At 43.3% G+C, this 26,778-nt stretch overlaps 1 protein-coding gene across 2 annotated transcripts in view; it reads right to left on the reverse strand.

The window, feature by feature from the left end:
- DENND1A (DENN domain containing 1A) overlaps nt 1–26,778 on the reverse strand; it is a 152,006-nt gene that overhangs the window by 120,932 nt on the left and 4,296 nt on the right. For both annotated transcript variants that reach the window (XM_027741337.2, XM_027741335.2), the window contains exons 2-3: nt 24,913–24,983; nt 2,327–2,370 (exon numbers count right to left, since the gene is read on the reverse strand). In XM_027741337.2, the coding sequence (XP_027597138.1) occupies nt 2,327–2,370; nt 24,913–24,983 (115 nt within the window). The remainder of the gene's footprint in view (nt 1–2,326; nt 2,371–24,912; nt 24,984–26,778) is intronic.

The following is a 26,778-nucleotide window of genomic DNA, read 5'->3' on the forward strand; positions in this document are numbered from 1 at the left end:
TGGTCATCATTATTCAGTCACAGATGTCAATCTAACCTCCCTTTTTTCTCAGTTTCTAAAGCAGTGAGGCACAATAATTTGTGACAGATTCTTTTACTGTAAGGTACAAAGAACACACAGAATAAAACATCTAGCAGCAGCGAGGGTCTCTGATCAGATGTGCTGGTACATGGGAAATACAGTGTATGTAAAAACAAGCACTGAGAGTTTAGATGAATAAAAAAAAACTTGAGGTGTTTTTCCTTTTTTTTTTTTTCCTCTTACTAATAAGTGCTTTACCTTGTGTTGATTTAACTCAAATATTCCTTCTGGATTAAATCATAAATGTTTGATTGCTAGAAACAACTTTTGCCTGCACTACCATGCAGATCATCTCTCTCCCTTGCATACAGAAACACATGGAGAAATCGAGGGGTTTGTACTGTGCATCTTGGGCTGCAGTGACTTGGCACTCTGACAATTTTTTTCTTCCAAAAAAACAAAAAACCAGAAGCTTTAAGAAATAAACCTAACTGGCCTGATTTGCAACCTATATATTTCTCAGAGCTCTAAATTCATCAGTAAAAACATGGATGAAGCTCTTCCTCTCTGGTTTACTTAAATGTTCGCAGGTGATTTTTCAAATCCAGATCTGTCAGCTCTGGACATGTTCTCCTCTTTCAGAATGTCCAGTTACCAGGACCAGAAAATACTCCTGTGCGTCAACAGGAAAAACGTTTCTGAAATCTACTCGAGGCTGAGAAGTTCAGCCTCCTCTCTTTTGCTTCCCCTTTAAGTTTGCATGTGCAAAATACGTGACAATGTAAGAACCCACCCCCAGAGCCACACAAACACAGCTCTGTGTGTTTTGGGGGTCTGACATCAGCCATCGGAAACTCTGACTGGGACTGGGTGAACATCTTAAGAATTTTTATGAGCCTGTGGCTCCTCTGAGTTTGATTCGGTCTTGCATATTCATAGCAATATTATACAAGTCTAATCATTTGCAGCAGAAGAAAGGGGGCTGTTAAGAATTTTATGAAGTCAATTGTATTACCAGGCTGTCCTGTAACACCTTGGTCATGGACACGAGTGACTGTCCCAGCTCTGAAGGACCATCAGCTCACACCCAACTGACTGATCACTGCACAGGGTGCTGGAAAGAAGTCAGTCCTCAGGTAAACACAAACACAGGCACGTTTATTAACAAATCACAGACCTACAGTGGCAGGACCTGCAGTCCTCCACAAGGGTTAGTTCCATGCTGTACCCAAGTGCACAGGAAGTCCTAACAATGAACTACAGTGAAAAGCAGTTCAATAGCTGCTTTGAAAAAATATTACTGCTACTGCTACAAACCCACCCAGAAGGCCTGGTCAAGGTCCCCCTGCACAGTGATTATAGCCCAACATGAAAACGTTTGTCCTGGCCCTGGCGAGCCAGCACAGCTCACAATCTGTGAAATGCTTCAGTCTAAATGACACACAATATCATGTGGCATGAATACATAACTAGAGGGAAAGGACTGAGACAAAACAGCTGTGCTGACCCTAACCAGTTATCACCCAATAGCAGGGACTCGTTGAGGCACAAGTTATTGTTATATTAAACAGTTATACAATGCCATAAGTTCAGCACTTCCCAGGAATTGAGGTGCAGGAGCTCAGTTGGCACTGACACCCCAGTGCTGACCACCAGCACCCACAGGAACTGCAGTGGCCTTAAGACACCCCAGGAATAATCCCCCTCCCTGGGCTCCGACCCCAGCCCAGTCCACTCCTGAGGAGACACAGGAGAGCACAGAAAACACAACGTAACCTGAAGTTGCTCATTTTCGAGTCAGCCACAGACCTGGTGAAAAATCCCTAACCCAACCTGTGTTCCAACTAAATGATGAACCCCCGTGTGTCCCACCCACACATCTGGGGTCACAGCATCCCTCTGAGCGGAGCAGAGGCTGCCTGAGCAGGCAGGAATTCCAAAAATGCGCTGGAGTGCCAGGTGCCCCGTTAAACAGAGCCATAAACCCTCACACAATGCCGAGAGCTCTGCCAAATGAACTGCGGCTCTGGCACCCAAAGGCAAAAAGGGAAATTTATTAATCAATTTTCCTGCCCGCTCTCATGTTCCCTCGTAAACTCGGGGCTGTAAACCAACCTTCCGAGAGCCCAATTCTTCCCTTTGCTGCCTTCAGTGTAAAAATGTTTGTATCCTTCTGCTCCTAATTACAGCTTCTTTTTCTTTCTAAGAATGCATTTATCTCTTTCAGTAAAAAGAGCAGCAATAATATGTTGAACAACCCTGAAATAAATTTTGTCATGTAAAAAATTAATTACGCATTCCAAACCTGGTCACTGTAGCCCTCTGGGAATTGCCTCCGCACCTCAGGATCTGTAAATAATTGACAGATAATATTAATTGGCTTTGGATTAGTGAGCAAGCAGAGAATCACACATTAATATTTGATCAGAAGATGATAGCAACCCTGGCAGGGGATCCAAGGAGGGCAGCTGAGGCTGCTGTGTTGATAAGAGCAGGGAAGGACTTTTCAAGGCTCTCCCTTTACCCTCCTCCAGAAAGACAAAAACTGTGCATAAAACACACACAAAACACGTGAAATCAAAAATGTCTGTGTGTACATACACACATATATATGTAAATATATATATTTATCTATACATTATTTTATAAGGGGAGCCCTGGTGCTGGACTGAACTCCAGGCTGTTACCTTGTGCAATATCTTTCTGGCTGTGATTTGCCAGCTGGGCTTGTCACCAGGAAATGGTTACCCAGGGCACTGAATTTGGGTTAAAATCACACCAGTTCTGCCAGCTCCAGACACTGCACTGGTTTATCTCCACAGACAGTTTTCAGTGATACCAGATTGCAAATCTCTCAAAATTACTTCATGTTAAGGTGTGCTCCCCAGAAGACAAAAATATTTATCCAGAATTCGAAAGAGGCAATTAAGGCAGCCCTGGAAGCTCTCCATCAGGAAAACAAGTGTGAAACACTTCAGATTAGCAAGCATTCCAGACTGATGCAACGTCCTTATTCCTCTGGCTGTCAGAATAAATAATATGGTAGTATTCCCTGAGAAGTTATCTTAAATTTAATTAGAGATGTTCATAAAACAACAGAATATCATGATTGAAATTATTTATACGACAACCTATTTAAAACAGACCTCTTCAAAGCCACGCGCTTTTCAAAGGGATACAGTGGAGAAGGCCACATTCCATTCCACAATTATTCCTTTTTTAATTACAGAAACCAAACCAAACACTCAGGCAAGAGTTCAAGACAGAGTGTAAAGCACTGGAACACCCAAGGTTATCCCCAGAGCCCCCGCCCGGGGTGTGGGACACTCTGCCCAGCCCTGCCCGTTCCGTGGCAGTGACACTGTGACACAGCCCCAGAGGGACTGCACGAGGCCACTGTGACACAGCCCCAGAGGGACTGCACGAGGCCACTCCCTGGCTCAGCTGCAGGGGAGGGAGTCTGGCTGTGGCACCATCCCCTGGGGTCCCAGGTTCTCAGGGCAGGTCACTGAGGGATCCGTTCGGCCATCGCTGGTCCTGCTGCCAGCAGGTGCCAACTCCTTGTGAGGTGTGTTCCTTCTGCAGGACAAATCCAACAGCCTGGACCTTTATAAACCTCCCAGCTGAACGTTTTGCAGAGAATCAGGTGCTGAGTGTTAATGTTTCACCAGGGCACACAGACAGTCACATGTACAGTGCATCACACTTCACATACACGTGTGAGCAAACCCTTCTACACAAACACAGCAAAGCAGAAACAAAGCAAGGGATCACCTTTTAAAGCCTTAGTTTGAAAATTCTTCAGTCTCTACACAGGTGAATGAAGTGTCCAAACACACAGACAGATGTGCCCAGCTGTGCTGCCATGAGCACCCTCCACACACAATTAGCAATGAAGGCACAGTCCAGCTTCACACCTCAGCACAGCAAGTGAGGAGCAGTGGAGAGAGGAAACTATGCCCCCCCCACGGGGGGCACTGCCCTGGGTGTCCCAGGCCCCTGTGACACAGGGATATGGGTTGTGTCCAGCCTCAGGGGGGGCCGACCCAGCCAGACCTGATCCCCGCAGGGAAGGGCCCCACCTTTGGGATGTGCCTGGCAGCCTCCCGGCCTCATGTTTGCACAAGTACTTTCTATTTAAACTGTGGCAGCTCCACCACTTGGGCTTTTAAATGGTCTGGGAATATTGACTAAACTTGCAGCATCTTTATTTGGAAAACACTACACAAGGGGAGAAGAAACTTCATCACATCTTACTATGTGTGCATGAGAAAGGTGTTCTCAACTGCACTGACCTACACATACACACACAGTAAAACTACATTTCATTCTATGTGGGCGTGACATGAAGTTCCAGGAAGCTGGAGCACCCTCACTACACCAAGAGGATTGACAGAAACCCATACATTGAAATAGTGGCCCTCAACACATCTGACTATGGAATATAAAGATGTACAAACCAAACATTGCTATTACTCAGTATGGTCAGGCTCTGCCCTGAAAGGACAAGCACAGGGTACCCAATAATCCCAACAGACATGATATCTGAATCATTCTGAACAGGAGAAAATGGTCAGACCATCAGGGATACAGGTGGGTAGCCCAGCCAAGCACTCAGGATTCAGCTTTAATCAGCACCATTAGGATCAGGAAAACTGCTTCAGCACCCGTGTGAAAATACTTGGGAAAGACATGAACAGAACTGTCAACTCTGCCTGTAAAACTAAAGTAACTTGAGAACTTCAAACACTTTAACTCGCAGTAATTTGTTTTGCACAGCACATGCAAACAGTGAGATGCAGCTCCATTGTAGCTCCAGACAGCAAGAAAACCCTTTGCAACTCAAAACACAGGGAACGCTGTTATTCCAGGTACTTAACAGGCTTTCGAGTGAAATGATGCAAAGTAAACACATGTAAAATACTTTTTTCAAGTTCAGAAGAGTGGAATCTATTTGCTGACACCAGAACAAGGGAAGAGCCAGACTGAAATGCTGCCCAGCCTCTTGCCCCACTCCAGCAAAGCTCTGAGCAGTCACTGATAAGGTTACAGAGCTCTGAAAGCTCAGCTGAGGGCAGGAGACCCTGCAAACCACGGCCAAACACAGTGCGAGTGAACCTCAGACAGGAAAAATCACAGGAATTATGGAGCTGCTTCTCAAACTAAACTTCTCCCACACCCCAAAACAAGAACTCAGGTTGTGCCACAGGTTGAACCTGTGGCATGGTAACCTAGTATCTCCTGTTTATCTTTCATTACACCTGATTTGGTAGTTCCAGCTCACAAAGACGACAAGATCCACACAGTTTGTGCCTAAAGCAACTGCTGACAAACAGTCATCTATTAATATTAATCACATGGTGAAATACAGCACTGGAAGTTGTAAGTTACAAGTGTAAAGCAGTAAGAATACAAACAATAACACTCCAAAATAAAGCTAAAATACACCACCCCACCTGGAATCTCCCATTCTTACATGGGTGTAAGTGCAGTGAAATACATCTGTCACAAACTTAAACTGCTGGTACCAAGACAAATGTTGATTTTATTCCTATTGCTTACACTCAGGTTTAGAAAGGCTTTTAAACCAATGGCATGTCACACAAATGTCCTGAGATTCACTTCCCAACCTGACACACATCACTGGAAGCCTCTTCCCAGAGGACACAGCTCCACACAAAGCAGCTGCTGCCGTGAGATCTCAGTTGGCCACAGAGCTGGAGCTGCCCCAGCCCTTGTTCCTCAGCACAGACACCCTGGGAGAGCTGTTTGGAAAACCACCTATGGAACGGATTCCGTGGCTGTTCCTGCAGCACTTTCCTTTGCAATGATTTCAAGAGGGGCTTCCCAGGGAAGCGATGGAATCACTTCTCCCACGACCAACGGGCGACTGAGCGTGGGGTTATTCTGGAAGGGACAGCAGAGCAAGGCTTTGCTGCACCATTTCAGCAGCATCTCAGTCCTGGCCGGGCATTTATAGGTTCTCTCCAAATGGGGAGCACAAAGCCCTGATCCCACAGGGGTGAGCACAGTTCTCACTGCCAACACACTCAGCGTTTCCCTCCAGGGGCAGAGATTCCACACCACTCTGGGTGCATTGTGCAGAGCACTGTATTGATTGCTCAACCACATTCAGGCTATTATTGTCAGTATTTCATTAAAAACGTGAATGTTTCCAAGTTCTAAAAGCTATTGCTGCCTCTCCCTGCACAATCTTGTCCAACAAAAAGCCAAATCCAGCCGAATATTGAAATTAGCTGTGAACTGTATAATCCCATTGTTCAATTTCATGGCATTTAAGACACTACCTTCCCCTCCTCACAAGTCTGGATGTTAATCCATGCTGGAACCTGATTTAATTTTCCAGATGACAGGATGGGAACATGCTACAATGGCATATTAGTGTAACTATGCTGCTCTTTTACTCTCAACTTTTCTGACATCATAAAGTGAGTTTTGCCTTTAAAAGAGGCATGCTTGGTTACTTCTAAAAACAGCCCAACTCGAACCGGTCTGTTATTTGAATTGTATGGAAATTATAAAACCAGGGAAGTTTTCAAAAAATTACCAGAAAATACTTCCCAGAGTTAACCATGTAAACCCAACACAAACTGACCTGTTCCTTTTGATAAAAGTCAGCCAACTTAATCCGTACTGGCTACACATCATTCAGATACACCAATCCCAAAGTGAAAAATAGAGTGAAAATCACCTCATTTTTCCTCCCTAATTAAATGATTTACCTCATTCACTTCTTTAAGGTCCTTATAGCTGCAGTCCCTCCAAAATGAACTGGAATGAATTCAGAGTAACTTTAATTTCAACACCCGTTACCCATTCTCATACTTATGCAGCACAACAAAAAAGCAATGCAAACTCCTTTCCAAACCTCTGCCAACTCCCGGGTGTCCTGCACTCAGCACGGCCGAACACTCCTGCTTGCCCCCAGACTGCTGCAGCCCGGGAAGCAGAGGCCATCCCGGAGTGGGGGAAGCAGGGGAGGAGGGGAAAAGGCAGGGGGTGGGTGGAGAAAATGCGGGAGAGAAAAAACCTACACACCCAGGACGGCAGACACGAAACCTCAGAACAAGACAAAATACGCAGGGAATAAAAAATTCCATTTTTATTTAATACACAGCTTTAAGACTTCAATCTTTTAATCTTTTCTTCTTAAAGAGCCCCTTATTTTGAAAGTGTACAGTCAGAAAACGAGCCAGATGTAAAGAACATTCTCCACGAGTGCCTTGCACCCCCCCAAAGCCCCTCAGCAGCACAGTGTGTGAGTGCAGGGCCCGAGGCCCCAGCGAGCACAGCAGGGGCAGTGCCCGAGCCCACCCCATGGCAGGGCACCCTGACAGCCCAGCCCAGCTCCAGAGCCAGCCCAGCCCGGGACAGGGCAGCAGGAAAGCAGAGCCTGCCCTGCCCAGCTCCGGAGGGCTCTGGGACCCCCGAGCAGAGCTCAGTGACAGCCACACTGGGACAGAGCTGTACCCCAGGCACGGGCTGAGGGCAGAGAGAACAGAGCCCAGCTCTGCCCTCTCCTCACACAGCTCCAAGAGTCTGCCCCGAGAGCGCCACAAACCTCACTGGTGACGGGAAAACGCTTTTCCCGACAGCTTCATCTAGAAATGAAATATAAGGTTGGTAATTCAGAGTTCAGTAAAGTGATGCAAAAGCAGGAAAGACTGAGAGCAAAGGCAACATAAAATATACATCATAGGAAACAGGAAGGAAGGGAGAAAACCAGAAGAGATTAAGCAAATCACTATGATTTCCATAATTGCTTTTATATTATTAACACCTCGAGAACCAGAGGGGCAGTGAGGAGCAAAACTTTCCTAGACAGTGTTCAGCAACGTCTTATACGTATTTTTGAAAAATCCTTCCAAAGCAAAGCAGGTTAAACTACAACTTCCTCACAGATTTTTACTTAACCATGCACAGCTCTGCAGAATGAAGATGTGGAGAGGTAACAGCTCCAACAGCACAAGAATGGCACAAGCTTTAGAGTTGTGTCTGTACACCTGAGCTGCCTGGTTTTCTGGTCCCCCTCCTCAGGGTTTCTGGTCCCCCTGTGACCCATTCAGAGCAAGCCTCAGATATGAGACTTTCACAGCTTCCAGCAGCCAAGCCAACTTCCCATCTAAAGGGGTCTTGGTTACGTTCACTCCACAATCCCGCTAAAAAACTAAAGTACAGCAAGGGCAAAGCAGAAACAACACTCCCTTCTTGGATAAGAAGCCAGGGAAACCATTCACTGCCCTTCAGCACAAGAAGAGGCTGCTCTGGTTTCCTCGTCCCAAGTCCTCAGCAGGTCTTTGGTGTCATGTCAAGCTCTGAAGTGCCCAGCCTGGCACACACACAGCATTGAGCCAGACCCTCGCACAGGGCACCAGCTTCCATCCGAACTGCTATTATTTACTCCCCTGAACCCTCCAGGTTTAATCAAAACGTTACCAATTCTTTCAGTGGAGGTTGTGAAACAGTTGTGTTGCAAGCACAGTGTTCAATATATGAAATACAACTGGGGAAACAACACTCTGTTAAATATTTAACCTCTTTTGTTTCATCCATACCAGGATTCCAGCTTCTAAAAAATCAGTTGTATAATGGTACAGATTCATTTAACTAACATTCTAAGAGTAAGGAGACATTTGAAAGCATAAGATGGTTTCAGTGACCAGCAAACTCTGAATTATTTCTTTACAAAGAGAGCAGAAAATTTTCAGTCCAGATTAATTTTTAAACTGCTGACACCGAAAGAACTAAAGCTGGAACTATCAGAAGGAGGTGCACAGGACAGAGCTAAAACTAAAAGGACAGAGATCAAAACCAGAAGACAAAAAGAGTCGTGATTTGGAGTCCTGTTTGTGACATGTTTCTCCCACCTTCACTTGAGGTGCTCAGCCCCTTTCCCTGCACTGGTTAATGACTCTGGTGGCACCTCGGGCCCACATTAAAGCACGCTTGGTGAATCTTTTGAGTTTGCTTTACTCTGCACTTAGGGGGATATTTCTCTTCATAACCATCTGTTCTCCCACCAACCCAGAAATGCAGTGTTCCTGGCTAGCTAAGCCAAACTCCAGGAGTCCTGCAAGCAGCAAATTTTGAATGGATTATGTTTTTAATTCTTTTTTCCCCCCCTATAATTCTAGTCAGCAAATCATACAGCAGCTAAAACTTGCAAAAAAATATAATTAGGTAAAATTGTATTTCAATGGTCAAGAAATGCACAAAGCCTGGCTTACAAAATGAAATACGAAGTGTCTTGAAACATTTTACAGGCTGCCTGTAATAATTATACAAAAGGGTTTAAATGTAGAAGTTGAATGGGAACACCTACTTTAATTAGGCTTTTTTTGGTTTTAATAATTTTTTTATTTATTTGTGTTTGATCAGTATGTTTTTTTCTCATAACCTTTTCACCACTCTATAAATTTAATAGAGATATATTTCAAGTGCTCAGGCCATGCATACTGACTTTGTTTCTCTCCTGCCTCTTTGTATTTATATCCTGAGACAGCAGAGTTGCCTGGTGACAGTCCCCTCACTTGCACAGCAGCTGGCAAGCCCTCCTTGTCCTGGAAATATGAAAGAAACAGTTCTCTAATATTTCATGCTCTGACTAAAATGTGACAGTCTGGAGGTGCCAGCACCACACAGGGCACATGGGCAATCTTTCACAAGCTGAGATTTTTCTAGAGTCTCAGAGGCAAGAAAGGGAGAAAAATAAAAAGGCCTTCATCACATCTAGCTAACATGCGGCAAAAATTAATCCTGACTAATTAATTAATCCAAAGTAGTGCATCATCTGGAGTTTAACAACACCAGCCACAAGCAGGGATTGTCTGAATCTGCCAGTTTGACTCAGATTTCCAGAATGCAAACTCTCGAGTTGCACAAGATAAGACCAAAGCAACGAGAGCTTTGACAGTTTTACAAGAAACAGTCACCTCTTTAATATTTACAAGCCATGTATTTTGGATTGCTCCTGTTTGCCTACCTGCTGCCCAGGCTTGCTGCTCCTGAGTGGTCAAGCACGTGCAGCCCAAAACAATGGCTTTGAGCTCACTTTGTACAGCAGCAAAAAGAAGTTATATTTGATAATGTTAGAGTTTAGAGCCAACTGAATTAATACCTAACATTGGCATATTCAGGACCTTCATTTAAAAAAATCCTTATTCAATTAATTTCATGAGGAATTTTCATATAATGTCACATTTTCTACTTTCTTGTGTCAACCAGATAATTTTTAATTTGGTTGTTGTTTTGAAGAAAACCAGGAATAGCAGCTCACTGTCATATTGCTTTTGAGCAATACTGTGTTAAAAGGAACTGGTGTAAAACCACAACGTGGCCAGGGCAAACAATCAACTACATTACAAAACCTAAAGGAATTGCTAATGAAAACAAACAGTATTTTCCAAAACACCTCCAGGCTTTTCACTACTAGAAAATACTTTGAGTTTTATAAACATTTTCCAAACTACTTTATTTTCACTATTTTTGCTTTTAGTTTTAATGATAGTTTGGCCATTTAAATTTGGTAATAACCTGTATTTTCCACGTATTAGAGAACATTTTACAACTGATTAACTTCTTTTTTTTAATTTCTTTCCAAAATCCACCAACCATAACTTCAGATTATCAGACAAATCCATAAAGTACTGCAGAAATACTCTCCTTTCTATATGGACCACCACACTCCAGGTTTAATGTGAACTGACTGACAAAGCACATGGAACAAAGTGTTGTAGTCAACCAAAAGTTCTCCAAGTGTTGTAGTAAGGAAGGAAAAACAACCCCCCTTTTCTTGAGCAGCTGTGCCACTGCCCCCAGCACACAGGGAGCCCTTCCTCGCCCACAGGCACAGGGAGTGCTGAGCCCTGAGCCTCCAGCCAGGGACCGTGGGGGTGTTCAGAGCCCTGAGCTCACTGATGCCCAGCCCTGACAGTGCCAGCCTGTTTGCAGCTGGCACCCAGTTAAACACCTCACAGACTGGTCCCAGTGAGCTCACCCAGGGCTGCAGCACCACCCAGGCCCTGGGGAAGCCTCAAACTGAAGCACTACCCGAGAGGAGAGTTTGGAAGAACAGCAAAAGCATCCAACAGGCTCCCCTGCAAAAAGTTCCTGTGGGGTCAGATGTGCTGGTGGCAGAAGCTGAACTTCTTGGACAGCATCAAAACTTAGTGGGGGTGAGGGGAAACAGGTCCTAAGGTGGCAAAATCCATCTCATGTAGCTGATGTGATGAAAGGAAACCAAAATCCCAGAGTGTTCCGGGGCTCCCAAAGACTCCTCTCTCCTGGAATGAAGTTCCCCTGGCCAGCAGCAGGCACCCCCAGAGGGCTGGGGGTCCCCACAGGTGCAGGACAGCCCAGCTCTGGCTGCAGTGCTGCTCACAGAGCTCACTGGGTGCCCCTGTGATGCTGCAGCTACAGGAGGGTCTGGGAGAAAGCAAATTTACACATTTAAAGCAGTGCTGTGAGCTTGAAGGAAAATTTGTTTTATATAAAGAGAAGCTTGCTGATCTTCAGTGCAGCTAGACAGGAAATCTATCATCTCACTAAAACAATTTAAAGCATTTCTGCTACCGGGGAAAAGGCAAGGGTATCAAAAGGAATTTTAACCGCAAAACAGCAAAGAATGTTTTCAGATATTTGATACTTCCAAGATACAGGAGAGCACATATCCAGCTACCAAAATGTCCCTGAGAGAGCAGGGAAAGCTCTCCTACAGACAGCAAGCCCTCAGAAGCAGCCTGTCCGAATCCCTGGGCAGGCTGGTGGGGCAGCACATCCCAGCAGGCACTTCCCCTCGGGATGGCTGCAGAGCAGGAGCCCCACAGCTCCCACTGCTCCCACTGCTCCCACAGCTCCCACGGCTCCCACAGCGTGCCCAGCTCTGGGAGCAGGACAGGGCAGCAGTTCCAACACACCTGACACACTGCAGTGAGCTCAGGGCTGTGGCAGCTCTGTCCCACAGGAGCACCCGTGAGGAGCCCACGCTCCGTTCTTTAGCTCAGTCCATGTGTGACCAGCTTTCTGAGCTCTCTGCTCCCCAGCTGCTTTGTCCAGGTCTGAACCCACAGCTCTCTTGTGCTCTCACCAAAAGAACTCCAGCTATCAACAGGTTGTTTCTAAAAACTCTCCTGCTTGATAAATCCTTATTTGCCCCATATCCAAACACGCATTTTGGAGCACAGACATGAACAACATTTCCTTGATGAAAACTGAACACCCCTCACTGACTGCAGCACCACAGCACCAGCACTCCAACCCATCATTGTCCCACAGAGGCTCCACAGCCTTTTCTTAAGTGATCAAAGTACTGACAAAGTTCTCTCCATCTTTTTACACAAGCATATATGTTGAATTTTTAAACATGAAAGATTAAATTAGAAGTTACCCACACAAACACAACTCCTTTTAAAAGGGCTCAAAACACTGTATTTACATCTGCAAGTACTCACTTTATTACTACAACCTTTATAACAGAGCTTAGGTTTGCTTCAAACAAAACAGGGTTCTCAGTGATAGAGGCCCAAGAAAAAGCCCTGCATACAGTTAGTCTACAAAGAATTAACTGGATTAATTAGCAAGGGATTTGAGAAGCAGCTTGGAGCTAGAAAACCAAAACACTAAATTGTTTAAATACTTTGGCAATGGATCAAGGTTTCTAGGCAGCCCTATGTTCCATTCTCTCCTTTTTTTTTTTGCTCGGTGTTTTAACACATTTAACCTGACGAGGTACTTTTTCATGAGATATGAATGACACTGTCAAAATACCAAAAAAGAAGATGTGAATTAAAAAATGCCACAAGCTGTTAGCAATTCTGCCAACATGTATGAGCCCAGGCAACATTAATTAAAAATCAATAGCTTAGGACATAAATAGCTCTCATCCCTGTTATAGTATATCTCTAACATAACTCTTTATTAAAGCAAAAAAAGCAAAAAAAAAGCCAGTGTCTCTGCTATTATACTGACTGAATTGACCACAACAAAGCAAAAGGAATAAGGCAAAAACCCTGAGCCAAGAGAGCCCTATGAGAAAGGGAGGACAGGCACATGAATGATTGGAATGCTTCAGCCCTGCACTATCATTAACACAGAGCTGGCTGCAAACAGCCTCACTGCACATACTTGGGGAACAAGTTACCAGGAACAACATTCCGTGTTTTCAGTGCTAATATGAGTCTATACAAAGTCCTGCATGCCAAGGAAACGAGGATAACGTGCACATCTTTCTGTCAGCTACAGCTCATTAACCAGTACTTTTATTATGCATCTCAACTAAAGACTGAAAAATTCTCTGATAATTATAAAATAAAGGTGAGAAAAGGCAGGAAATTGCTCTCAATCTTCTTCTACTTCAGTGACACCACCTCCAAACTAAAGTTACACTAGAAGTCATCAAAGCTAAAAGATTTAAGCTACACAAGGAATAGATTGCAGTGGCAGAGCAGATCATAAAATTGTAGGACCCTTCGAGTGGAATTCTCAGGACAAAAAGGATTATTTGGACAGCCATGTTTGCAAAGTCAGCTCTCCCCAATGTCCTGAGCAGATCCCACGTGCAGGTGCAGTTCCAGCCAGCCCAGCACACGGAGCTGGGGCTGGACAGCAACCCCCCCTGGGACTGGCACGAGGGCAGCCAAGGCACCAGGAACGAAGGGGCTGGAGCAGCAGGAGGTTGAATTTACCAACAGCTGCTACTGCAGATTGCTGCAACTGCAGAGAAAACTTTTACAAGTACCAGTCTGAAATACTGAGTAAGAGTAGGACAGGAGCTTCACAAAACCCCATGCCAAGCAGAGCCCCATCTCTGGGCACAGTCCCAGATTAATCAGGAGTTCACTCCTGTTAGGGGATGGAGGCAGGAAGGACTAACCTGTCAGCTCTCAAATGAACACACCTCACCACGGCAGCTGCAGTGGAGTCCTACCTTAGAGCTGTGCTTTGGGACACTCCTGCCCCTTGCCATTCCCTTGCCATAATCCCACCTCCCAAAGATCTATCCCAAAGATATATTCTTGCAGCACAAGAAACCCAAAGGTCCTGTTCACAGAGCACAGACACCAAGTGTCAGCACAGGGGAGCGAACACCCCACTTCTCACAAGACCTTTTGGCCTAACTTTTCACTGAGCTCCAGTCAGAAATTATGTCTTTCATTCTCAACTGTTCAAATTCCATCCCAGCCACTGCCAGCTTCAGTTAATCTTGTTTAAGGTGCACCAAATCCAAGGTTCTGTTGCCACATTCGATATAACACAATTCTTCACCTAGAAAGTTCATTATGAAATCTTAATTTTTAGTAGAAGTACATTAGAACACTAAACTGGTGCTATTTGAGTTCCCTTAAATGGAATAAATTGAAATGCCACTAAGTTTCCCCAATAGTGCTTTATGTCACTGTAAAAATACAAACTGTCACTTTATTAATGTTTCAATCATCTTCTCCACTGAAGGGTCAGGAAAATAAAACAATTCAGAGACTTTGCTAAATCATGTCTCCCTTTTACCTTATCATCATAAATTAAACTGAGCAGGAGATGCACCAGCAATTTGTAAACTCTTTCAAAAGGACCTGATTTACATTTTTCTTCTATAAAGATGAAGATATCCCCCAACATGCTGCATTTGTGTTAAATATTAAATAAAGACACTTACACTACATACATGGCAGAAATGGAAGATATTTCTGATATGTGTTGGAATTACTTCTAGCAGTCTAATGCTGTTTATAACACTGGTGCAAATACTGCCACCAGTAAAGAAATAAACATTAAAAAGGTGTCCTTTAAGCTTCCCTTTAAGGCATCTCCCATAATCGTATAATTTGCTCTGGACATCATTAAAATGTAAAGTTAATGAGGATTCAGCTGAAAACAGAAGAAATGTAACCTATTTTCAGGCAAAACTTCTAACACTGCAATCAGAGGGAAAACCTCTTTGATGTCTCTTTGTCTCTTCTCATTAATTTTCTTTTGGTTTAAAAAAAACACAAAGGCTGTTTAAACTAAAAAATGCATAGAAGTTTAAACATGGTAATTATAGCCGAGCTGCAATGAGGTCATTAGGTTTTTAAAACTTTGAGATAAACAAAATTGAGATGTATGACTATTTTAAAAACATGTCAATACTCAATTTTAATTGTCCATGTGATTGATACACACTGTAGTCTAAGGATTCGGTCTGGATACAGAATTGCTTCAAGATGATTTAGTGAAAGACCCAATCCCATGGCCAGGGCAGAGCAAAGCAATCGAGAAATGCACCAAAATGCAAAGCTGTAATTACTGGATGCCACTTTTAATATTTCTGAGGGGAACAAAACAGGCTCTTTGCCACCCGTGCAAGGGAGATGGCAAATGGGGAGATTCTGCTTTCCTTTGCCTCTGCAGGTCATGAGGGAATAAAACACTGAGCAAGTGACATCATTCCATTTACTCACCACATCTCTTCCTGTTCCTGGACACTGCCAAGGTGCACACTAAGCTGGACACTTCTGGTTTAATGTGGGAATTCTTTCCAGCAGAAAATCTCTATGAGAGGTATTTAATTACACAGCACAGATGGAATCTGTGACATACTGTAGTGGCAGATACTTTTAGCAAATAAGATTATGATATACAAAAGGCCTTAAACCACACAGGACAAACATAATCTGACCTTTAGTGCAGAAGGACATTAATCACAATGGAACAGAAGATCTCAAGGATCTCCCAAGTATCTTACAGACAGAAACGAAGAGTAATTTACTGAAGAGGTGTAACAATGTAAGAATCAATTCACCAAAAGGTAATGGTACCACTGTTCATATTCACAGCTACATAGTTTCAAACTAAATGAGTCTTCAAAGGAAGTAAGTCTGGGGTTGAGTTAACACCTGTAGAATGCAATGGGAGTTGGGAGTGGGATTCCTTCCACCAACACTTCAAACCCCAGCACAGATTCGAAGCATGGAAATTCTTTTGGCTCCAGGGTCAAACCCAACACCCAAGGTACCCCTGGAGTTCTTTTCCCCACTCCTTCCCAGGTGCCTGCACTGTCAGTCAATGCCATGGGGGTCAGACCCTTCTGTGACACAGCAAACAGGACCCTCCACTCCTGCTCCTCATCTTTGAACTTTGTACCCAGGTTATGATGTTCCACAAGGGACTTCCACACAGTCTGCTATTGTTTGACTATCTTCATCAAATCAGAAACCATCACTCTGCAACTCTTCCAGTCACGGAAGAGTTCACACAGAACTCTCCAGACTATAACCCATCCCAGCCAATAGATTCTCACTATCAGCTCTCTCTTCCCACCCCTCCATCCAAGGTTATCATCCTCAATACTGAAGTTCAACCTCCTTGGTTTCTATCCCACTCCTCTATGAAATAAGTAATATTAAAAAGTGTATCAAAATCTGTTTCCATCTAAAAAAGATATAAAAATCATCTTCCCAAGAGCCAATAATCTGTCAGCATCTGGAATTTTGACAAATGGTTTACCAAAACTTGCTAGTCCCAGGACCAAAATGAAAATTGTCTCTGGTAGCACAAACGGTGGAGTTTGGGCTTTGTTTTGATTTGGTTTGGGGTTTTGACAAGCATTGCTGAAGTAAAACAAAAGCCTGGTATGAATTTTATCCTTATTTGATAATAATCTAACCTCAAATCATCTCTAACTCTATTTCAACCTCAGAAAGAACCCAAAACCCAAACCAAAAAACACACCACACCAAAAAAAGCACAGAACAAAACCAACAAAAACCCACAAGAAAACCTGAGTATGTTGCTTTTTGTTCATGACAAAAAAAATATCACAGCAAAGAGAAGCAGGGCAGTGCTGCCTCAGGCACTGACAGGCCTCCTTTGCAGTGCCAGGTTACCTTCCCTCCTTGCAAGGGGCCCCCCAGAACAGAAGGAACCAGCAATAAAATAGATCCAGTTCATCTCCTGCCTCCCCAAGCTCCCCGTGGCTGTGCTGCTCTCAGGCACTGCTCTGTCAGGGCTCTGGAGCACTCTGCAGTGCTCGGGGAGAATTACCAACGCACACAGCAGCACACCAAAGACAGGCACACATTCCAAACTCCCAGACTTCCATGGAGAACACCCACAGGAAGCATCATCCAGCTGCGGATGGTCCCTCACTCCTGGGATGGCGCCTTCAACACTGGGCAAAACCCCCACCCAAACCCGCTGCTCTGAAATCTCCAGGGGGGCTGCTTTAAAGTCATTAGGACTTTGTTTCTTTTTCACCTGAATGACACTCTAATTGAGAGTTCCCCGCAGAAATGTGTATCTGGGTAACTGCTGATTGCAGATGCACTGAGCGTTAAGCAATAGTTAACACTCATTAACGAGATTACCTGTTGTCATTAAGGGAGGACAAACAAAAACAAAACCACCTCGGAAATTTCGGTGACTGAGGATGAACTGACATTAAAATTAGTCCCTTAAATAAAGTCACACACACGCACCCCCTTTAACAGCAGCTGCCTCCATCCCAAATACAATCTCTGCAGTTACAGCAGCCCTGCTCCTGGAGCAGCACGTTAACAGAGAGTTAACTGCAACAAGCCCTTCACCAAATTCTTAAATGCTTCAAGTGCTGAAATATAAATGTCTCACCAGTATTGGGTATTTAAATTGAGTCTCTCAAGAACTCTTTAAAAGGAACAACCACTCAAATTCATCTATAAATTCGAGGAAAACTCTAAGTATAGCTGGTGAAGGAAAATAATTTGTTAGAATCACTAGGAAAAAGTGTCCCTAAGAAAGTTTCAGTTTAGCAGTTAATTCCAACCTGCAGTTAAAAAGGCACTAGCTGTCAGTCAGTTTTCTCACCCAACTCTATCATGAAAAGAAAAACTGACAGATCACAGGAGCTTGCCTTTGTAAACCAATTCGGGAACTTTCATGCTTCTTATTTGTTAGGTTAAAGGTTAAATTGCTGACCTCTGCCCTCCTGCTTAGCAGCCTTTCCCTTTTTCTGTAAAGCTTTATTTTGGGGCTGTATTTACATGGATTAGTCTCTTTTCACGCTAAGAAGGAATCTGTTCACAGCCAAAGCCTTAGTTCTGGTTGTACAAAAAGCAGTCACAATTATTCAGCAGCAGACAATGACCATATTGTGGATTTACAAAAAAACCACCTCAGCCATGGCAAGTTCTGTCCTTGCTGCACAAAACAATAGAAGAAAAATCTTATCAAGCATTCAAGAGAAAGCAAACAAAGCAGGCCCACTGTGAACTTGATGAAGATGTCAAGCTCCTTTAAAAAAATATAAATCAACAAAAGAGTTTAAAGTCTTGTGAGTGAGACTTTCTGTGCCGAATTTTTCTGTCTAGTTAAACAGTGCCAGCATAGCAATATAGTGCAGATTAGTAAATACTTGTGAGATAGACAGGACTGTAGACAGAAGCACTTAAAGCGTGAAGCAAAAAGGCCAAACTGCTCTCTTCCCACAAAATAACTTATAGCAGCAGCAGAACATTCAGTTAGAGCTCATATTAGCATTTGGGGGGGTTAGTAAATCGGGTATCATCAGATAAGAACATGCCTAAAAATGTGTTAGATAAAATTTACCATGGCTTGCAATATGACAGATTCTAATATTTTTTTCATCAAGTGAGTTTCTCATCAAATTGAGTTCCGTATTTCATTTATCCTGTAAAAACCAAACTGTGAACTGTCTTCCAACAAATCAGCTCAAACAGTGCTCTTGCCTTACCCAGACCCTGCAGTCCCAGTAAGCTCTTTGTTAAAATCTTCCTCCTTGTTTGCACTGAGAAGCAAAGCAATCAAATGGAAACAGAAAAACAAAGCAGCATCTCAGGAGAATTAGAATTCCCAAATCCCACCTATCTACTTAGGTTTGGTTTCTTTTCCAATCCTGCTTTAGGAAGTTTGGTGTAGCAACATAACACTGGAAAGATGGGACAGGGAAACTTGGGATTCCAGCCCATGTTCAACAGAAAGCCCTTATTTCATGGAAAGATACCTGAATTCTGCACTGCCTTTGTCATTCCTAAACCTTCAGCATGTTACTTATTTCTCAACACAGAATGGGCAGATTTGAACCAACAACGTTTTCACCTTCAAAAATAAATGTTGCCCTCAGAGCTGCAGGGGTAAGGTTTACAAACTTCTGAATGACCAACTCTTAACTTAATCCTACTCCAGGAACTTTGCTTCTGTTCAGGAACATCCTCCATCTACCCGGGAGGTGCTGCCCTGCTCCCAACCCACAGTCTGTGGCAGAGGGTAATGCCAAGGGGCAGCAGGATTGCCCTGGCAGAGACAGAGACCTGCCAGCTCTCTTACCTGTGACAGTCCTGCCAGGGAAAGCACAGTGACAGCTGCAGAATAATCTCCGGGCGAGCACACGGTGACTGCTCCCAGCAGAGTTAAGGACTTCGATTAGTTTAAGTTATATATTTGTGATCTACTGGGAAGGGGGGGAGGGAGGGAAAGAGCTATTACAACCCAAGGCTAGAACATGAAAAGTAAAGAAGGAAGTACTTAAACTACTCACAAGCTTCTAGTAGGAACAAGATTAGTAGTACATGCTACTCTCAGAGCCAATTCAAATGCAAATTTCATCCTTTCACTCAAACAATGATAAACTACCTCAGAGTTAATAGTTTCCTTCTAAGATTCATCTCCCTTTTCAACTTAGTGGTATGTTTTCGAGAAAAGAAAGAAGCACATGGCGAGTCTTACAGCAAGACCCTTTAAATTCTGTCATAAAAGAAGTAGCATAAACTACATTTCCTTTCCTAATCCAGTGAACATTTGTTAAACTCTAACACACACTTTGTCCACACTGTCGCATTTAGGCTTCTAACTTACCACGGTTCTTAAAAAAATAAAACAAGAAAGAAATCCTTTAGCTGTACTAAACCATTTCAGCTTTTTCCTTGAACACACAGCAAGAATTTATGCTACACTCACAAAAAGATGAAAGATGAGGTCCTTGGAGAGAAAGGCCTTTTGGCACACTACATGGTAAAGCTACAGATTTGACATACTTTTATAATGTCTGCTTTGGCAAGAACACAAAAACCCCACACAAAAGCGTGGTACGTCCTCCCAGACAGGGGTGCAGGGGGTGTCCTACTCTTGTGAGCATTTACTTTCAAATGCTCTCACTTCAGAGACTATTTTGATCGGTTACTTTAGACTAACAAATTCTCTTTTGCTACATGAACAGTTTGACAGTCAGACTACAATTCTCCTCACAGCCCCATCTAACAAGAGAGAATCTTTGGCTGGGGTCCAGCCAGAGCCTTAAATTTGTCACATCCTATTTCTGATGAATGATCTGCAGCAGTTTTAAGATCACAAAGTGCTTTGAAAGTTAAAAGAAAAATTTCACAAGTAGTAAGTTTTCACTTTCTTTATAAAGGTATTTAAACAAAAACTGCTAGTAGATTCTTTCTACTTCTGCATCTCAAAAAGAGCCAAAACAATCTTTCAGCTGAGGTTAAAAAAATAGGAAACAGTTGCAATGCACTTGCCTACAACATATCAAAAGGCTAGAACTGGATTTCCAGAAGTGCTCAAGTGCTTAAGCAGTTATCATTTGTAAAAGAAACAATACAAGCTCTTTGTAATTTACTGCCTCCATTTCTGGGAAGTTTCACTGTTATGAGATGCCACGGCAAATACACAAATCACAGTGTCAGAAAACACTTTGATTCCTTCCTTTACACAAAGATTAAAAATATGAAAAGAGATCCAGGAAAAGAGCAGTATTTGACACAAAGCTTCTCTCTCACTCTCGAATTATCCCCAATGTGTAACAATTCCAGAGAGTGCGAGAAGACCACGCAGCAAAGGCACAGACTGACCATCAAAACTAATTCCTTTCACTATTGGTCAATGTTTTCCCTAGAATATTTCATTTTTAAAATCAAGCCATGACTATTTTTTTCTCCTGAAAGTAAGTGTGTGGGAGTTGGTGAGAAGCACCAGACTTGTAACTTCCTATCCCTGACATACTTACACCTGACACACAACACGGATTTCTCACTGGATAAATTCCATGTACTGTCACTGTAAAACGCAGACTCTGCTCTTTCTATTCTGGTTTGCTGCTTCTCACTTGTGGTGAGAAGGCTCCCGGCTCGGGAGCAGCACATCCTGCAAAGAGGGAACACAGGAGGCCTGCAGGGATGAACAAGGAGCTCCTGGACAAACCAAACTCAAACAGGCAGCGTACAGAGGGTGGGAGCAGGGAAACCACACACACTGACTGAGCTTCAGCCAGCCAAGGGGAGCTCCCAGGTGCCACAGAAATCACAATCACCAGGCAAAGAAACGGTTTGGTATCCCCTTCTCCTATAGAAACACATTTTTAATAATGAATTTTCATCTTAACATTCCCAGTCACAGCTGCAGCTTTCTTGCTTCACAGTTCTCAAAACAAAGACATCCCGTTTACTTCAAGTGACTCAGTACAAAAAATCCATAAGTTTCCAAGATCTGTGAACCCAACAAAGAAAAGCACAAACACAGCCCTTAGATACAACTGAATGCCAGAATTGTAAAGCACACCAAAGACTTCACGTGCCAAAAACATACAATGCTGAGCAGAGATGAGCACCATTGCTAAACAATCCAGAGGGGAAAGGACAGCGAGACCACAGCAGGCTGATCCAGGGATCATTTCCTCTCTCAGTTCCCACATTTCAGCGTGGTTTGGCAGAGTCCTGCCTGGGTTGGAATAAAACAACGTTTGCCTTTTCAACGTCTTCGCTTGCAATGAAGTTCTTCTCTTTGTACCTCATACGAAACATCTCCCAGATGATCCTGAAGTTTACCTTTCTAGAAATCAAACCTTAGGATCCTTGGATAAGTCAGGTTGGAAAGGACCTCAGGAGGTCTCCAGTTCAATCTCCTGCCAAAGATGGGCCAGGTGTGAGGTCAGACCAGCTTGTTGAGGCTGTGAAGCAGTTGGGTCTTGAAAAGCTCCCAGGATGGGGATGCACAACCCTGCGAGCGCCCTGCTCTGATCCGTGACTCCTCCTGGTGAACACGTTCACGTCTCTTGAATCAGCCTGTCACTGCACCTTGTCCTGCTGCCAGGCACCACTGTGGGGAGCCTGGATGTCCCCTCCCAGAGAACTCCTCACAGGTGTGGAAGCTGCTGCTTCATTCCCTGGAGCCTCCTCCTTCTCTGGACCCAGCCCAGCACTCGTCTCCTCACAGTGAAGTGCTCCAGCTCACCGTCCTCACGGCCCCCACTGAACTGGTTCCAGTTTATTGACATCTTCCTTGGAGCCCAGAACAGGTTTCTTCCTTCTGCAGTCGACTGTCTTGGTGACTGGGAACCTTCCCCAGCCAGCCCTGGCCCAGCTGCCCAGGGCAGTGGTGGGGTCCCCACCCCTGGGGATCCACAGGACGTGCAGACACAGGGCTTGGGGACAAGGCCTTGGCACTGTCACGGTTATGGTTGGACCCAAAGATCTTAAAGGTCTTTTCCAATCTAAATAATTCTATATGACAGCAAATGGAAAATGCTGTTTTCATCCATTTCAACAGTTATGAACCAAACAACATTTAATGCAAGGCTGTGAATTCCATGAGCAGTAACGTGACTCGAATGCACTACTGTCCGTGGGGAGTTACGAACACCAGTCAGTGCCTCCCATTTCAGCAGGATGCAAGTGAACTGGGAAACATATTAAAGCTTTAAATTCCAGCTGATATTCCACACTCCCATGGCAAACACCCTTTGCTACTTTCTCACTTTCCCTCTTGCAGTTCTCTCCCCATCCCACCAGGCTGGGGGAGCGAGTGGCTGCGTGGGGCTGAGCTGCCAGCTGGGGTTAGTCCATGACAGCTACCCAAGTTTGGAATCACAAAACAGAGCAAGTTGTATCATCCCACAAGCCACACAGTCCCCCACACCAGGACAGTTACAGCTTTGGAGCAATTCATTCTCCTCAAGACCAGGTCAGAAGATTGATATCAGAATTAAGAGCATTTTAAGTACCAACAGCACTATTACACGAGACATGGACTTAAAAAACAGTCGTCTTAGTTAATTTGGGGATTGATTAAATGGGGAGAAATAGTTTTTCAAACTTGCCTGATAATTTGCTCCTTATACACCTTTTATACATTTTGCTTTTCTTAACAGTAGCTGCTCCTGGCCATGTCCCACACATTCCCTGACTGCACAAAAATAAAACCTGATCCCTATTCCTGGGTTTCGGGCAAAGAACAGCCAGCCAAGAAGCAGAAGGAAGCTCTGTGGAGGTCTCTAGGTCTGCATTTCTGGAATGGTGATTTGTCTGGGACATGGTACAGCTGTTAAGTACAGTTGACACTGCAGAGAATCAAACAATCTTCATTTGAAGCAAAATGACAAAGTATTTGGGGATACACAAATCTAAGGCTTCTGAGAATAAAGGGCACCTCTTAAAAATAAAAATAATTGGTTGGGAAAAAATCTCTTAAAAGAATACCCAGAGAGAATGAATAACTTCAGAATACATGAGTTGCAAAAACAACTTTTAGAACTTTTTTTACTCCCTAAAAAGAATTTCTGAAGATTTTGCACCTAGAAGTACATCCAACAAACCTAAAAACACAACTAAGTGAAACTCCCACAGAATCAGTTGGTTTATAGAACAAAATGTATACTAAATTCTCCAATTAAAAACCTGTAAAGTAGTTTCCGTGCTTTTTAACCCACCTTCCCACAGCAGGGAATTAATCCCTCCAGGGGGATGCAAACAAACTTCAAAGAGAAGATTATACCCAGACACTAGTACTGTACAATGTAATGTTTATGGTCAAATTTGTTCCGATTTTCTGGCACTAGAATCCAGGTCAGATGTGCAGAAACAAAGAGCAGTTATTAACAGGGCTCCTGCAGTTCCCTGGCCCAGCTGGGATGGCACAGAGCAGGAGGACAAGCCAGGCCTGTGCTCCAGTCCCAGCTCCCAGGGAGGCTCTGGCAGGACAGGCCAGAGCTGCAGCTCCTTGACTTCTGTGCAGACAGAGCAGGAGAGAAGGGGCTTTCCAGCCCCTGAGGTATCAGAACTGTCTCCTTTGGTTCACTGCACCACATCTACAGCACCCGTGTGATCACTCCAGAACTGACAAAAGAAATCTCACTTCAGCATATGCTGACTAATCACAACTATTTAATGCTGACATCCCTCCTTTCTGTAGCATTCTAGAGACTGAACTGAATTCTGGGAAAATGAATTTCAGCCTTTGCTTTCCCTGCCTATTTGATCAAGTTCCTCAGGTTACACAAGAGCACGGTCAAAAATTCACAAATACCCTTAGGTGTTGGTTTCAGCAGTCACTAGCATAAACATTGGAATACTTGTCAAAAACCATATCAGGAAAAAACACTTGTATAGTTATGGCAGGACAACAATGTTTGGTAAAAACAGTTAACCAAATCACAAGCTGTGTCCATGTCTTATTTCCAGATAAAGTCACTTGATCAAAGAATTCTGGGAGCAGATAAAAATAATTCTGTAGACAAGTAAGAAAGAGGAAGTAAAAATAAATTCCACACGAGATGTTTTAAGAGCATTTTTTTTATTTTTAACTACCCCTTTCTTACATGAGCAGCAAATACCAACCTGAAAAAGCACTTTTTCAACCTAATGAAGAAAGTTATTTCTATTTTAAGAGACAAAAAAAGGGCAAAACAGTCAAAGAAATTTGAAAATTGCCCACAATCAGGGACAGAGGCAAGAATTTCTCTTTATTAGTCCTAACTGTACAGGATTCCACAAAACCAGTGATTAGGATATCTCTAAGAGCTAGAAAAGCATAGTATTAAATATACCTCATGATCTCCCAAAACATGGTTCTTACCAACAGTTTCAAGCAATAAACAGGCAGAATTACAGTGCAAAGCAGTACCTTTCCCAATGCAGCTGATTCCTGAGTGGGTCACTTCTGCATACACCTCAAAGGTAGTTTCTGGGTTTTGTCTGAAAGGAGAGAAAAGCACAGAGCACACTGAGAATGTGGTTTAAGTGCACTTGCCACTGCACAGTCACAGAGCACTCTGGGAACACACAGGGAACAACAAGAGCCAGGGAAACCCCAGCCCTGATCTCACCTCAGAGAGAGGGGCTCACACAGAGGGACAGGTTAGGCCAGTTCTTGCCCACAGCAGTACATTTTATCACATGTGCAACTTAGAAAAGCAAGTTCTTTTCACCTCACCTTTATTTCCAAATGACAAATTAAATCACCTTTGTGCTAAACACAGGGATTTTTTTCAGGAAAAAAAAAAATCCTGGATACTCTTTTCACCAAACTGAAAACAGTCACATTGTCCAACAAGGAACAAACAACCCAGATTCACATTTTCATTACTGTGACCCTGGAGTTCAACTTCATGACACCTACTTGCCCAGGAAGAAGGAAAAATAAAGAAGCTGCAGCCAAGAGGAGGTGAAGTCATTTCATTTCACACCACTGAGAAAGTTAAGCGGCTGTATCTGGGGGGAAGACAGTTCCCTTCTTAATACCTGCCAAAATAGTTCTATCTCTGTCAAAAAAAGGCCGAGCTGGACAATATTACAAATGCACAAGGTTTGGCCTCCTGAGACTCCAGGGCCTTGAATCCAGAAATTTGCCAGATGCAAGGAAATACAATAGTCAAAACCAACACCAAACTGAGCTACAAAACATAAATAAAGCTTGAGGAAAGAGACATACTCTGTGCAAGATTTATAAATACACCAGCACTAAAAGTAAAACGTTGATGATATTACTTCAAAACAAACAAACAAGCCAGTTAGTGTATATTTTCAGTCCTTACTAATGTAACTCCATGAGTGATGCTCTGGAATTACATTTCACAATGTAATGAGGATGCAAAGGCAGCAGGTGATTAAATAAGAAAGAATATTTTGAGTTAGTCCCTGACTAACAATTTTAGCTACTCCAGAAATTTGTTATGAGATTAAAGAGAATCACACATTACACTGTAATTGTTAAGTTACTGAAATAAGGATTTTGCAGGTCTGAACATGTGACACTTTATTCTTAGACTTTCTGGTTAAAGTCAAGAATCAAAATTGCATAATTACTGCTCCAAATTTATGGCTGTATAGTGATAATGTTGTCTCCTATGTGTTAATGCAAACGATCTAACATTAGAAAATTGCTGAGGTATAATTAACTTGTGAATTTTGTAACTCCCTTACAGCTAAGGACAAAAATAATGACAAGACCCACAAATACATATGCTAGAATTCCTAACTGAACAGTAACCTAAAAAATTAAACTCATCTTACCCAACATCTGAAACCAAACAGATAAACATGTTGAGGAGTTCAGCTTACTCCTCAGAGAATTTCTATTATTTTTAATCCTACTTTAACAGCAAAAGGGATTAAGGAAAACATTTCTAACCATGCCACAGGCCCATTTAGTCTAACTCAAGTGGCTCTAAGCCAAACCCCACACCTATTTAAACCGACAGAAAAGCCCCCACTGCTTTCAGTAGCACAGGATCACACTCCTCAGTTTTACAGAGCACCTCTCAGGAGCAACAATGGTTCACAATTCAATTAATGGTAATTTAATTTGCCACCAGTTCCCAACTGATTTGTCTTAAGTGGTTGGATTTTTTTCTTTTTCAGAAAACTGCATTCGTAGGTTATGAGAAATCCAAAGTCAGCTGTTATTGTGCAATATAAAACAAACTTGCACAATTCTCGCTGTGCTACTCGAGTTGCTGCCCATAATCTGCTGCAAATACTGGGGTTTAGC

This window comes from Pipra filicauda, unplaced genomic scaffold (assembly GCF_003945595.2).
Source record: "Pipra filicauda isolate LSUMZ 115617 unplaced genomic scaffold, ASM394559v2 scaffold100_size2392355_pilon, whole genome shotgun sequence".
Lineage (NCBI taxonomy): Eukaryota > Metazoa > Chordata > Aves > Passeriformes > Pipridae > Pipra > Pipra filicauda.